Genomic DNA, 15,154 nt, shown 5'->3' on the forward strand with positions numbered 1-15,154 from the left:
ACGCTCAATACCAGTTAGTATACTTCGGATAGCTTGGTTTCACTAATACCTTCAATCTGAGTCAACATTTTGATTGCTTCCAATATATATATATATATATATTCACTTTGCAAGATGTGTTATACTAAAAATATTGTGTGAATTATTTTCATGCTAATTTCCAAAGTTTGTGTTAATATGATTACTCAGAGATGCACATACATTCTTACACTATCCAAGGCAATAAACTTTACTCCTTTGTTTCTGATACTCGTAGCAGTCATGGACAGACATAAGTGACCTGCATGGTTTTTTGTATACTCATGTCTGTAGTCGACGTGACATAGTAGAACAACCTGCAGATCTCTGTTCTTATCTAGTGCCATATTTATGCAGACATCTTTGGCCATGCTTGATAGATTCAAACCAGACAAACAGCAATTATTCTTTCCTCATAATCATTTCCATGATAATGCTCATTACCATCATTAACGCAGTTACATAATATTGTCAGTCTTACATACAAATTCTTGCTATTCCTGCCATCATAACTTAGTTTCCCTGACTCTCTGTGTTATTTCTCATGCCAGTTAATAATTTTTCAGGACTCCGGATACTGCATGTATGGAGCTTATACCATATATGGTATGAGGTATGCCATTATACCAATTAAACTTATACCTAATACAATATATGTTTAAATATGGAGTTTATATTTATTAAGCACCACACACACCATATTAAATGTTTCACAGAATATTCATTGCTGACAGTTCATTGCAGAGAATATTCTTCAAAGAAAAGTTCATCATGAAAAATATTCTTTGAGAGAATAATTCATTGCGGAGAATATTCTTCACGGGGAAAATTCATCGCAAGGAAACCGTAATGATACAAATACACGAAAAGCCAATGCAGAACAAGATATATTTCAGAAAATATACTTTCTTTCTGTATTATTTATTCAATTAGATTTTATTTAGCTTTTTTTTTATAATAATTTTATTCTGTATAAAGAGAAATTAATATTCTGATCCTTGATTGGTGCGCTCCTTCATATTATTTATTTCTTAAAATGGTAAGATTTTAAGAATATCCCATCTACAGCTTCTGTAGATGGGATATTGATATTTTACAAAAGTGCGATAGGGTGACTAGGGAGTAAGAGCACCAACTTCACAATTGTTTATTTATATTTGTAACTTTTCCTTATTTTCTATGCACTTTTTAAGACACATATCCAGATATTTTTTACTGAGCTAATTCAGATGATGATTCAGTTGCTTTCAATTATATGACATCCTGGATATTTCATATATTTCATCCTGGAAAAGTCTCCAGGATGAAATACCCAAATAAACTGTTAATTGAACAACTCCAACCCATCACTTTATTCCCATTTTTATCCAACAATGCCATTCTTCCACAATCATTTCTCCTCCTATGGCCATACAGTGAAAATATTTCCTTAGGATTTTCTTTGATCTCAGGATCTATCTATTCTCAAGAGATCATTAATCTATTGACTTGAAGAAAACTGTTTATCTGGAATTTCCTCTATTAGGAAATTCCGAGTCAACATTTTGATTGCTTCCAATATATATATACAGGGTGTTCGGGATAAATTTGACAGTTTCGTAAGGAAAAAGAAAATCTTCTTTGTATCTATTAAATTTAATGAATTGACAAAAAAACATTACAGGCAGAGTTAATTACAATACTATCAACAAGATTTACTCAAAATAACCACCATTAGCATCGATCACAGCTTCAATTCTGCTTCGGAACCTCGAACAAGCTGATGCTACAGTCTCCCTGGGAAGGGCCGCAAAAACTGTTTTAATTTTATCCATTAACTGGGCTTTTGTATTACTGGAAGTGCGATTGGTGTCTTTTTCAACTGCACCCCATACAAAATAATCCATGGGGTTAAGGTCTGGGGAGTTTGGAGGCCAAACATTTGGACTGGTGAAGTCGTAGAAATTTTCAGACAACCATTTTTGACTTTTCCCAGAGGTGTGGCAAGGGGCCGAATCCTGCTGCCATACATACGGCCTACCATTGGCTACCCTTGTTATCCAGGGCTTGACTACAGTTAGCAACTCCACGAACAAAGCCCGAATTCCAATGCCAGGGTTCTTCAACACCTGTTCCTGCAGATTTGCGAGGAATTCTGCTGTACGAACGCAATCAGATCGTCTGCTAGGGATCTTTCTTCTTGCTACATCCTCGTAGTCACCATTGCAAGTCTCTAGTTCATGCCTGATTGTTTTTACTGTATTCAGGGAGCATTGGGCAGCAGTCGTAATATCCTTATTTTGATGGCGGGCACGAATCATCATGATACAAGTTATTCTCTTCCATGATTCAGGTGGGTTCCAGCTATCCATCCTTTCTGACATCTTGTATATGAATGAAGAAGGGTCCAAACTTTTAAATGAAGAGAAGTGTGTGTTAATACATGTAACTTACGGAAAAATATAATTAATTATAAATATGTCAAATTTATCCCGAACACCCTGTATATATATATATATATATATATATATATTCACTTTGCAAGATGTGTTATACTTAAAATATTGTGTGAATTATTTTCATGCTAATTTCCAAAGTTTGTGTTAATATGATTACTCAGAGATGCACATACATTCTTACACTATCCGATGATAGTGTAAATAATTGTAAAACAATAATAGCATTAAAATCTCTTTATTACACAGGAAACGAGTTAGTTTCAAAATACACAGATGTCATATAATTGAAAGCACCTGAATCATCATCTGAATTAGTTCAGTAAAAAACATCTGGATATGTGTCTTAAAAAGTGCATAGAAAATAATGAAAAGTTACAAACATAAATAAACATTTGTGAAGTTGGTTGGTGCTCTTACTCCCTAGTCACCCTATCACACTTTTGTAAAATATCAATATCCCAATAGGGCAGGTTCAAGGTTTAGAAATGCAAGAGGTTGTATATTTCAAATACTGAGTACTCTGGATGTCAATAAAGCAAACGGAGTGGATAGAATTTCGCCAAGAGTTTTGATCGATTGTGCTAAAGAAATGACAGATCCATTGCAGTGGCTGTTCATTGAAAGTCTGAGCATGGGGAAAGGTGCCCAAGGAGTGAAAGAAGGGTAAGATAGTGCCATTGCATAAGGGTGGTAGCAGACTGGAAGTTTCAGACCATAGACCAGTTTGTATTTCATGAGTAGTTGTAAGATTTTGGAGAAATTAGTGAGAGATCATATACAGCATTAAACAGATGAGGATAATGTTATCTGTGAGAGTCGGTATGGATTTGTTAAGGGGTGCTGTTGTTTTAATAATATGATTGCCTTTTATAATAAAGTGACAAGAGTGGTTGATGAGGGAAAGGCAAAATCATATTCTGCCATTTTTTTTTTATTCTACAAAGGCATATGACAGGGTGGTCTCTTTCGACGAAAGGCGAGCTAGCCAATCTCATAGAGATGGGGTTTTTTCCCCACCCGGAAACTTGGGTTTTTCGTTCCCCAGAATAGGAAAACCAGCCCCGTGAATGCACTCATCTACAGACATAGGACACACCAGGAGGTATATGGCTAACCACCTTATCCTCGAGTCATGGTTGCAGTTGTGAAGTCCAAGAATAGTTGGAAGGTTGCAGGTAGTTAAACCTGTTAGGACCACCGATGATGATTTGACAGGGTACCATATGATAAGCTGATATGTAAGTTGCAGCACATGGGTTTAGATGTCAGGTTAGTGAACTGGATTTGGGATTGGTTACTGAGAGGTATCAGAGAGTTGTGTATGGAGGAGCGTTATCAAAGAGGCAGAAGATTACGGGTAGCGTCCCACAGCACTTAGTACTGGGACTTGCATTCTTTAAACCATGAATGTCCAACCTTTTGGCTTGCCTGGGCCACATTGAGCGAAGAGGAATTGTCTCGGGCTGCATATAAAATGTATAATATAGTTTTATGTATATACAGGGTGTTCGGGATAAATTTGACATATTTATAATTAATTATATTTTTCCGTAAGTTACATGTATTAACACACACTTCTCTTCATTTAAAAGTTTGGACCCTTCTTCATTCATATACAAGATGTCAGAAAGGATGGATAGCTGGAACCCACCTGAATCATGGAAGAGAATAACTTGTATCATGATGATTCGTGCCCGCCATCAAAATAAGGATATTACGACTGCTGCCCAATGCTCCCTGAATACAGTAAAAACAATCAGGCATGAACTAGAGACTTGCAATGGTGACTACGAGGATGTAGCAAGAAGAAAGATCCCTAGCAGACGATCTGATTGCGTTCGTACAGCAGAATTCCTCGCAAATCTGCAGGAACAGGTGTTGAAGAACCCTGGCATTGGAATTCGGGCTTTGTTCGTGGAGTTGCTAACTGTAGTCAAGCCCTGGATAACAAGGGTAGCCAATGGTAGGCCGTATGTATGGCAGCAGGATTCGGCCCCTTGCCACACCTCTGGGAAAAGTCAAAAATGGTTGTCTGAAAATTTCTACGACTTCACCAGTCCAAATGTTTGGCCTCCAAACTCCCCAGACCTTAACCCCATGGATTATTTTGTATGGGGCGCAGTTGAAAAAGACACCAATCGCACTTCCAGTAATACAAAAGCCCAGTTAATGGATAAAATTAAAACAGTTTTTGCGGCCCTTCCCAGGGAGACTGTAGCATCAGCTTGTTCGAGGTTCCGAAGCAGAATTGAAGCTGTGATCGATGCTAATGGTGGTTATTTTGAGTAAATCTTGTTGATAGTATTGTAATTAACTCTGCCTGTAATGTTTTTTTGTCAATTCATTAAATTTAATAGATACAAAGAAGATTTTCTTTTTCCTTACGAAACTGTCAAATTTATCCCGAACACCCTGTAAATAACAAAACTTTCCTTACTTTTAAAATTTTTTTATTATAACATTTAAAAAAAGAGGGCAGCATAAACACAAAACTAGTGAGATATTTGGCTTTGTTTACATGAAATCAGTGCCTGGTTCGATGGAAGTGGTTGCAGTTTGTAGTGAGCTCTCAAGGTTCTCTTCAGAAATTTTTTATCTAACTTTACTCTTCATATGCTTCATTCTTGAAAATAGTTGTTCACAAATATACGTACTACCAAAAAGTGACATGAATAAAGTGTGATTGTAAAGCGAAGGATATTTTTCTCTGGGAAGATAGGTTTTATAAAATTCTAGCAAAGAGATGTGATCAAATTTTTCTTTGAGTTGAATATCTGATTGTAAGTCTATTATGTGAATACTATAGCTACTCCTTTTACCTGATTGTTATTGCCTGAATATAACATTTTGTATTATTGCTTAGAAAGATCTCACCAGTTTTTGTCTGTTTTGTTTCAGTCATCCCAGTTATGTCAGTCTGGTACTTATCTAATTCCTCAGCTAGCTCCATTTCTTTGCCATTCAGGCTTCTTATGTTGATAGTACTAATCTTGAATTCTGTTGATGTTGAGTTGGGGTGTGTTTTAAGATTTGTTCCTGTAGCTGACTTTTTGCTGTTTGCCCTGGTTCCCTGGTGAAAATAACGGGGACCTTGTTTAACTGAGTGATGCCCCAGCCAGCATGAAATTCTGTCATGTTGTACCATCATTTTATATTTTGGTTTTAAGCCAATAAAAATACGATTTGGTCAGCTAAATCCCAAATAGATAGCCCATCCTTGTTCGTTCAGTATCCAGGTAGAGCCCTAACAGGGTGCACCATGAGAAGTTAAGGATTGGACATTAGGTCAGAAGCCCTGGTCGGTTCTCCATGTTCCTTTAAAGGCTGTGTGGAGAACCGACCAGTTTTTGTCTGTTTTGTTTCAGTCATCCCAATTATGTCAGTCTGGTACTTATCTAATTCCTCAGCTAGCTCCATTTCTTTGCCATTCAGGCTTCTTATGTTGATAGTACTAATCTTGAATTCTGTTGATGTTGAGTTGGGGTGTGTTTTAAGATTTGTTCCTGTAGCTGACTTTTTGCTGTTTGCCCTGGTTCCCTGGTGAAAATAACAGGGACCTTGTTTAACTGAGTGATGCCCCAGCTGGCATGAAATTCTGTCATGTTGTATCATCATTTTATATTTTGGTTTAAGCCAATAAGAATATGATTTGGCCAGCCAAATCCCAAATAGACAACCCATCCTTGTTCGTTCATTATCCAGGTAGAGACCTAACACGGTGCACCATGAGAGACCTAACAGGGTGCACCATGAGAAGGTGAGGATTTGACGTTAGGTCAGAAGCCTTGGTCGGTTCTCGACGTTCCTTTAAAGGATATGTGGAGAACCGACCAGTTTTTGTCTGTTTTGTTTCAGTCATCCGAATTATGCCAGTCTGGTACTTATCTAATTCCTCAGCTAGCTCCATTTCTTTGCCATTCAGTCTTCTTATGTTGATAGTACTGATCTTGAATTCTGTTGATGTTGAGTTGGGGTGTGTTTTAAGATTTGTTCCTGTAGCTGACTTTTTGCTGTTTGTCCTGGTTCTGGTGAAAACAATGGGGACCTTGTTTAACCGGGTGATGCCCCAGCCACCATGAAATTCTGTCATTTTGTATTATCATCTTATATTTTGGTTTAAGCTAATAAGAATACAATTTGGTTAGCTAAATCCCAAATAGACAGCCCATCCTTGTTTGTTCAGTATCCAGGTAGAGAACTAAGAGGGTGCACCATGATGATAAGGTCAGGATTGGACATTAGGTCAGAAGCCTGGTCCGGTTCTCCACATTCCTTTTAAAGGCTATGTGGAGGTCTCCTCTCAGTTATGACTCTTAAGCACGCCAAGCTGAAATAATAATAATAATAATAAATAATTATAAGGTTTAATAGAATAAATACAGCACATATTAATAATTAAAGAACACATTTCATCAACCCTATTTTTCATATCAATTGCTGAGACATTGGTAGGGAAATAGTATTAAAATTGCAAAAACACACACAAAATTGCACAAAACAGTAAGTAGAAAAGTTAGACTGAAAGTCTCAAGTCCTATGAGGAGCACTCTCTGTGGGTGCTGTTGGTGTGCATTAGCTGTTTTGTGGGAGCCTAAGAATTAGTTTCCCAAATCTTGGGAAGCTTAATACAACCATATTTATTAATATTAGGTTATTTTTGTAAACTTTAATTTGTTTTTGATGTGGTGAAGCATAGTAGTTTTGTTTCATTTGTTTCTGTACATAGTTGGCTAGACCTGGCTGAGCATACTTATGGTCGCAGATGTATTTATGTTTTTCTAGTCGGTTGTTAGCAGATCTTTGAGTTTGACCATAGTATGATAAGTTCCAGGATCAAGGACTTTGTAAACATCTGGAACAGAGAGGGGAGGTAGAGGATTCTTAGGAGAGCAGATAAGGACAGCCTGCTTCAGATAAGGCTTGAATGCAGTGCTGAGATTGTACTTTTATTAATATTTGTTGTTTATTTTTTAACGGTATATATTAGAACACAGAAAAATAAGTAAATAATTAATTAACTTATTGCTGATATTTCGCTGGTGTTATAACCAGCATCTTCAGAGCACAAAAACACAGTTTGTCACAATACCCGAGACTATAACAACACGGTGTAATCAATGGACTAGTTAAACAAAATTGTAGCAGCAACACAAAGACTAGTGTCCTGATTTTGGTGCCCTCTATCTGAAAAAAAAAAAAAAAAAAAAATTGCAGCTATCACATAAGACTAGAGTCCTAAACAGAGAAAATAACCGATACTAGTTTTTTCTTGAGATGACTGTCTCCCAGATTTTAGGCAAATTTATACAACCATATCTGTTGAGATTTGGAGTGTGCTTCTGTGAACAATATCTCCTCTAAGAACAATATCTCCGACTTGTAAGAGCTTCTGTGTAGTACTTTTGTGTTCTTCCAGTTGATCCTGTGTGCAGGTATATCCAGAGCATGGTCAGCTAAGCCCGACTTGCCATAGTGATAATGCCGGATGTATCTTTTGTGTTCGTTGATGCGGATGTTCACAGTTCTTCCTGTTTGACCGTAGTAGGCTTGCTTACATGAGCAAGGTACTTCGTAGACACTTGGATGTGATTAAGGGGGAATGCTGTCCTTGGGTGAGCGGATAAGGGTTGCTAATTTGCCACACAGTCTGAATGTGGTGCATAGTTCATGTTTATTAAGAATTCTGGAAATCTTTTCGGATGTGCCTTTAATATATGGGATAGTGACTGTTTTGTTGTAGTTCTCTGTGGTGGATAGTGGGAGGGGTTCCTTAGGAGCATTTAGTATTTTGTTTATCTTATGGGGATTATAGCTATTGGCCAAGAAGGTGTGGCGTAAGTGAGCCAGAGCATTGTCATTGACAGATTGCTCTCGCTCTGTGGGTTAGCATTTTTAAAATGCCATATTGTTGAGAAGGGTGATGGTACGATTGTTTGTGTAAATATCTCCCTGTATGTGTGGGTTTTCTAAAAACTGAAAATGATAAGGAACATCTGGAAGACGTGATAAGTGTATCCCGCAAGGGAAGACAGTTATTAGCTTCCAGTTCTATCGTAAAGTGGATTTTTGGATGTTGACTATTTAAATGTGCTAAGAATGTTTCCAATGTCTCTGGGCCATGTGGCCAAATAGCAAGCAGATGTCAACATAGCATAGCCAAAGTGTTGGTTTGAGAGGGGCTGTATTGATTGCTAGTTTTTCCAGGTGTTCTATGTAAAAGTTGGCTGGGGGGTGGGAGCCCATGGCTGTCCCATCTATTTGTTTGTATATTTTCCCTTTCCATGTGAAATATCCTGCATGTATTGTGAATTTGAATAGTTCAAATATATCAAGGAGGAGAAAGTGTGACTTCAGTAGATTGAGGGTTTCTATTAGTGGTACATTTGTGAATAGTGAGGTGATATCAAAGATTACCATTAAGTCTGAGCTTTTTAGGGTATGGTGTTGTAAGATGCTTTTTAGGTGGGCTGAAGTTTTGACAAAGGAGGGAGAATTGTTTGTGAGAGTGGCTAGTAGCTTAGCTGAATGTCTAGCCAGTTTGTATGTGGGACTATTTATACTGTCCACAATTGGGCGTAAGGGTGTACCTTGTTTGTGAATTTTTGGTGCTCCATAAATCCTAGGTGTTTTAACATAACTATACATAAAAATATAACGGAAAAACTCACGTAGAAAAATTATTTAATGGTATAATTTTCGCCCGTGTGTCACAGGCATCTTCAGTACAATTAGGCACAAAAATTAAACATTAACTGACAATTCCAAAAAGCGCCACCTAAGTAGCTGGTGTAAGATAACTAAAAAGGTCAATAACTTTCCTAAAAAAAAAAAAAAAAAAAAAAAAAAAAAAAAAAAAAAAAAAAAATTAATACAATAAAAAGTTAGGAAAGATTAGCTGATTTGTAAAGTACTATCTCCCATAAAGGGGACAGACGTAAGCCGTCGGATCTGTTTAAGTTAGGAGAATGAAGTAGAGTTTCACATGCTTCTTTATAAAGGCGTTCCATGAGAAACTGACTTTTGTGAAGAACTTGTCTTTTTCCAATGAACTCTGTGTCTAGTGAAGATGGCATGTTCTGCAAGTCCAGACTTTTCAGGTTTAAAGTATTCAATATAAGATTGGTGTTCTTCTAGCCGAATGGAGGCAGATCTTCCCGTTTGTCCGAAATAACATAATCCACAAGAGCACGGAATCTGGTAGACACCTGGATGATTGAGATGTGGAAGCTTGTCCTTTGGAGAAGCGAGAAAGGTGGAGATTTTTCTAAAAGGTCGAAAGGCAACAAAAATATTCAGTGGTTTTAAAATTTTTGCTTATACGTTCACTGATGCCTTGTATATAAGGGATGGTAATGCGCGTTATTTCCTCTGTGTTTGAAGAGGGAGACATATTAAATCTACTCAAAGTTCTTTTAATGAAGCAATTCTTATAGCCATTAGATAGAAAGGAAGAAGTTATATATCGTATTTCTTTCTGTAAAAGATCGTCTGTAGAACAAAAGGAGTGGGCCCGATGAACCAGTGTTTTAATAGTTCCTGCCTTTTGACTGGGATGGTGATGAGATTCCGCATGGATATAATGGCCTGTATGAGTCTTCTTTCTATAAACTGAGAAATGTAGGTTACCATCTGGTTGGCGAAGAATTAGAAGATCTAAAAAGGCTAACTGCTTATTTGATTCTACTTCTAGGGTAAACTTGATCCTAGGATGAAATGCGTTTAACTTATTGAGAAATTGTTGAAGTTCATCAGAAGAGCCATTCCATACAGCAAAAATGTCATCGACATATCTGAACCAATGAGTAGGTCTGGGAGAAATATTGTCAAAGATACGTTGTTCAAAATGTTCCATAAAGAAATTGGAGATAGCAGGAGAGAGAGGATTACCCATTGCTGTTCCTTCAATTTGTTGATATAACTTATTTTTAAAAGAAAAATAACCAGAATTTATTACAAAATCAAATAAGTTTACAATGTCTGATAATAAGTTTACAATGACATTTTTGCTGTATGGAATGGCTCTTCTGATGAACTTCAACAATTTCTCAATAAGTTAAACGCATTTCATCCTAGGATCAAGTTTACCCTAGAAGTAGAATCAAATAAGCAGTTAGCCTTTTTAGATCTTCTAATTCTTCGCCAACCAGATGGTAACCTACATTTCTCAGTTTATAGAAAGAAGACTCATACAGGCCATTATATCCATGCGGAATCTCATCACCATCCCAGTCAAAAGGCAGGAACTATTAAAACACTGGTTCATCGGGCCCACTCCTTTTGTTCTACAGACGATCTTTTACAGAAAGAAATACGATATATAACTTCTTCCTTTCTATCTAATGGCTATAAGAATTGCTTCATTAAAAGAACTTTGAGTAGATTTAATATGTCTCCCTCTTCAAACACAGAGGAAATAACGCGCATTACCATCCCTTATATACAAGGCATCAGTGAACGTATAGCAAAAATTTTAAAACCACTGAATATTTTTGTTGCCTTTCGACCTTTTAGAAAAATCTCCACCTTTCTCGCTTCTCCAAAGGACAAGCTTCCACATCTCAATCATCCAGGTGTCTACCAGATTCCGTGCTCTTGTGGATTATGTTATTTCGGACAAACGGGAAGATCTGCCTCCATTCGGCTAGAAGAACACCAATCTTATATTGAATACTTTAAACCTGAAAAGTCTGGACTTGCAGAACATGCCATCTTCACTAGACACAGAGTTCATTGGAAAAAGACAAGAGTTCTTCACAAAAGTCAGTTTCTCATGGAACGCCTTTATAAAGAAGCATGTGAAACTCTACTTCATTCTCCTAACTTAAACAGATCCGACGGCTTACGTCTGTCCCCTTTATGGGAGATAGTACTTTACAAATCAGCTAATCTTTCCTAACTTTTTATTGTATTAATTTTTTTTTTTTTTTTTTTTTTTTTTTTTTTTTTTTTTTTTTTTTTAGGAAAGTTATTGACCTTTTTAGTTATCTTACACCAGCTACTTAGGTGGCGCTTTTTGGAATTGTCAGTTAATGTTTAATTTTTGTGCCTAATTGTACTGAAGATGCCTGTGACACACGGGCGAAAATTATACCATTAAATAATTTTTCTACGTGAGTTTTTCCGTTATATTTTTATGTATAGTTATGTCTACTCACGGTTTACCTCTTTTAAAACTTAGTGTTTTAACATGGAAGGGCTTGAGTTTGTTTACTTTGTCTTTGGGGCAGGCAGTGACTATTTTCAATAATTTACGTGCCTTATTCTTTTGTGTGTTGGTGGAATTGCGATCTATAATTTTGTATGTTGACTGATCTTGTAACAATGTGTGCATTTTGTTTTCATATTCTGTTGTGTCCATCACCACATTTACATTCCCTTTGTCTACTTTTGTTATGATAATCTGGCTATTATTCTGTAGCTCTTTTACAGCAATGATTTCCTTATGCGGGATATTATTTTTGGGAGGCTTAGACTTGATTAGGATGTTGGCCACATCTAAACGTATGTTGTTGGCTATTGTTGGAGGCAGGTCATATATTCCCCATTCGATGGACCCCATAAATTTCCCTAAAATCTGGGAGACAGTCATCTTAAGAAAAAACTAGTATCAGTTTTTTTCTCTGTTTAGGACTCTAGTCTTATGTGATAGCTGCAATTTTTATTTTATTTTATTTTATTTTATTTATTTATTTATTTTTCAGATAGAGGGCGCCAAAATCAGGACTCTAGTCTTTGTGTTGCTGCTACAATTTTGTTTAACTAGTCCGTTGATTACACCATGTTGTTATAGTCTCGCGTATTGTGACAAACTGTGTTTTTGTGCTCTGAAGATGCTGGTTATAACACCAGCGAAATATCAGCAATAAGTTAATAAATTAATTATTAACTTAATTTTCTGTGTTCTAATATATACTGTTAAAAAATAAACAACATGTACGATGAACACATAAGTCTGCCCACACATTTTATTAATATTGTTTCCTCCGATGATGTCTCAACGACTGAGATGAAATATAGGATTAATTTGAACGCTTATAATTATTTATGTGTTGTAGTCCAAATAGTCAATTAATAATAATATTATTATTATGCATTATTATTATTATGTTATTACATAATGTATGTTCCAGTTGTTGTCTATTAAATTAAAGTTAACAGTGACAGAACTTGAACCTTTGTTTTACAGCAAGAAACAAAAATTTAACTAACCGATTAAAGAATTCAGAAGAAATTTTAGAGTCTACAAGACATGAATTTGTAGCTTACAAGCAGAAAGCACAACGTATCCTTCAGGTATGCTGGTAAATTCTTTAAGTTTTTTTTAGAAGTTTTTCCATTACAATTTTAGTACATTATTATAAGTTTTTATTCTCTCTCTCTTTATTAGAGGTATTTGAAATTGATGCCACATTGTTAATAACTCTACATCCTAAAATGATATACCAGTAAAATGAGAAAAACAAAAAAGATAGTTTGAAGTCTCTCATACACTATTTCTCAACATCATCTTCCCTTTTAGTACACTTTTTCACTCTGTTTGCAAGTTTTTCAAAGCCATTATAGTAAAACTCTTTATGTACTAAAAATTTCTGACTTCTGCTTTGACTTGTTCATCATTTTCAAAATAGATAATCTGGATGTGTCTTCAGTTTAAGAAGTAAATAAAATACCCAGAGGTTTGATGGAGCAAAGTTTAGGCTATATTGAATAATGGCTATGAATCTCTTTGATAGCCATTACAGTGGAACTTCGGTTGTCCTTTCCTGCTCTTCCACATCACCTGTTGCTTTGTCTGGTGTTCTAGTTACCACACTCATTACTCTTCCTTCCAGCAACATCCTCTCCAGCTCTTCAGTATCTTCCTGTATACATTCACAAACTGCACTGCTTTCTCCTCATAGGGCTCTGCTAGTATATTGTTCATGATCTTTTCCCACTGTCTCAACTCATAACTATCATATCACATTGGGCAACACATTGACTGCCTTTTCTACCATGCTGTTATCTTTTGTCTCCTCTCAACAGTCTCCTGATACCTGTTCTCACATTTTTCTTGTTGCCAATAAAATCATTCATTCTTTCTACAACTACCAATTCTTTTGCTTGCTTGCACTGCATATCCATTGTGTAATCACCCTGTGCATTCTACTCCCAGGAAAATAAACTTCAATCATCATATATAGTGCATGTGTAATAATTGAATCTGCTTATGGGTTCAATCTGAAAAATTCATTACCTCTTGCACATAGCCATTTTTCATTCCTTTCTTGCTCATTCTTCTTGTATATTCTGTAGTTTTCTTCATTTCACTCCACATATTTCATTTCTTGTCTCATTGTCACTAACTTAATGGCTGAAATATCAGCCATTTATACTTGCTATCTTACCATCATTTGTTCTCTCTCTCTCTCTCTCTCTCTCTCTCTCTCTACTCCATCTCGCATGTTACCTTAGCATTAGTCTCACTCTTTTTCTTACCATCAATCTCATATGTGGTCTAGCATGTGATCAGTCTTGCACTGTCTTGCATGCTGTCTGTCAGTTGCATTTGCTTTTTTGTGTCATGCTTCCTGCATAACCATACTCACTCTCTTCTCTTATTCAATCTCTCTACATATACATATTGCATTGATAGCACCATATCATGCTTTGGGTCAGTGAACAAAGAAAAACACAGATATTAGTTACTGCACAGTTAAAAACCATCAATTATATTACTACACAATAAACATAAAATTTTACCTTTTCTTTCCACAGCCCTTAGAACTATCGTCTTCTTACTGTTGCCATATGGTTGATAGAGAGTATGGAATTTATTTACTTAATTTCTTTCATATTTTTTTCTGTACTCTAATTAGTGTACATTGTTTTTTTTTTCTACAGTGAATTTTTTGTTTTCTCTTGTAGGGTTTAATATTTTGTATTGTTTGCAATCTTAATATGTACTTTTTGTAATGATCAGGATTTTTTGTATATCACCCATTTATAGATGTCTGGTTTCAATGTTATTCCTTGGATTGGGTAATTTTTGCAATTTTTTCCTGGTATATTTTTTGTCGGCTGATAATGTTTTGTTTTATTTCATTTCATTCTGTTGATTGTGTGTGTGGTTTTATCTTTAGTGCAGCTATAGTATATACTATGTATGTTATATATATATATATAGTATATATGTTTTCTTTGGAGCTGTTTTCTAGGCAATAGGGAAGAGCATTAACCTTTAAGAAAAGAGAGTGTCCCATCCTTTTACATATCCCTATTTTTAAAAATGTTTATCAAACAGCGAGAAATATTTAAAATGTTACCCTTAAAAATACTCTAGGCATTTGAAGTTTAAGAACTGGAATTTAGCCTAGTTTTCCACCAATATTTTCTGGCCGGATTAGCTGAATGGATAGCACTTCATTGATCCAACTAATAGGAATGTGTTTGAATACCACTGTAAGCATAATATGTGAATGTTTAGGAGAGACATAAATTTCATTGTCTGATGTGAGATTGCTTATTGGATGTCTGAAGTGGCTAGAAATGTTCTCTAGAGCAGTGTTTCCCAAAGTGTGGTATGCATATCCTTGGGGATATTTATTATTAAGAGAGACCTCCAGAGAGTCAGGGACTCCTCGAAGGAGACCACATACTGCATGCACCAGCTGCCATACCTATTCTTGAATTCATTCATTCACTACTTACATAACATC

General features: G+C 35.9%; 1 protein-coding gene across 2 annotated transcripts in view; it reads left to right on the forward strand.

Annotated features, from left to right (window-relative positions):
- The window catches only part of LOC150102568 (golgin subfamily A member 5-like), a 358,953-nt gene that overhangs the window by 130,098 nt on the left and 213,701 nt on the right, over positions 1-15,154 (forward strand). For both annotated transcript variants that reach the window (XM_090399729.1, XM_090399728.1), the window contains exon 7: positions 12,643-12,749. In XM_090399729.1, the coding sequence (XP_090255855.1) occupies positions 12,643-12,749 (107 nt within the window). The remainder of the gene's footprint in view (positions 1-12,642; positions 12,750-15,154) is intronic.

The sequence above is a fragment of the Typopeltis vanoorti genome, chromosome 10 (assembly GCF_054136105.1).
Source record: "Typopeltis vanoorti isolate ZY-2024b chromosome 10, IOZ_Tvanoo_1.0, whole genome shotgun sequence".
NCBI classification, from domain to species: Eukaryota; Metazoa; Arthropoda; class Arachnida; order Uropygi; family Thelyphonidae; genus Typopeltis; species Typopeltis vanoorti.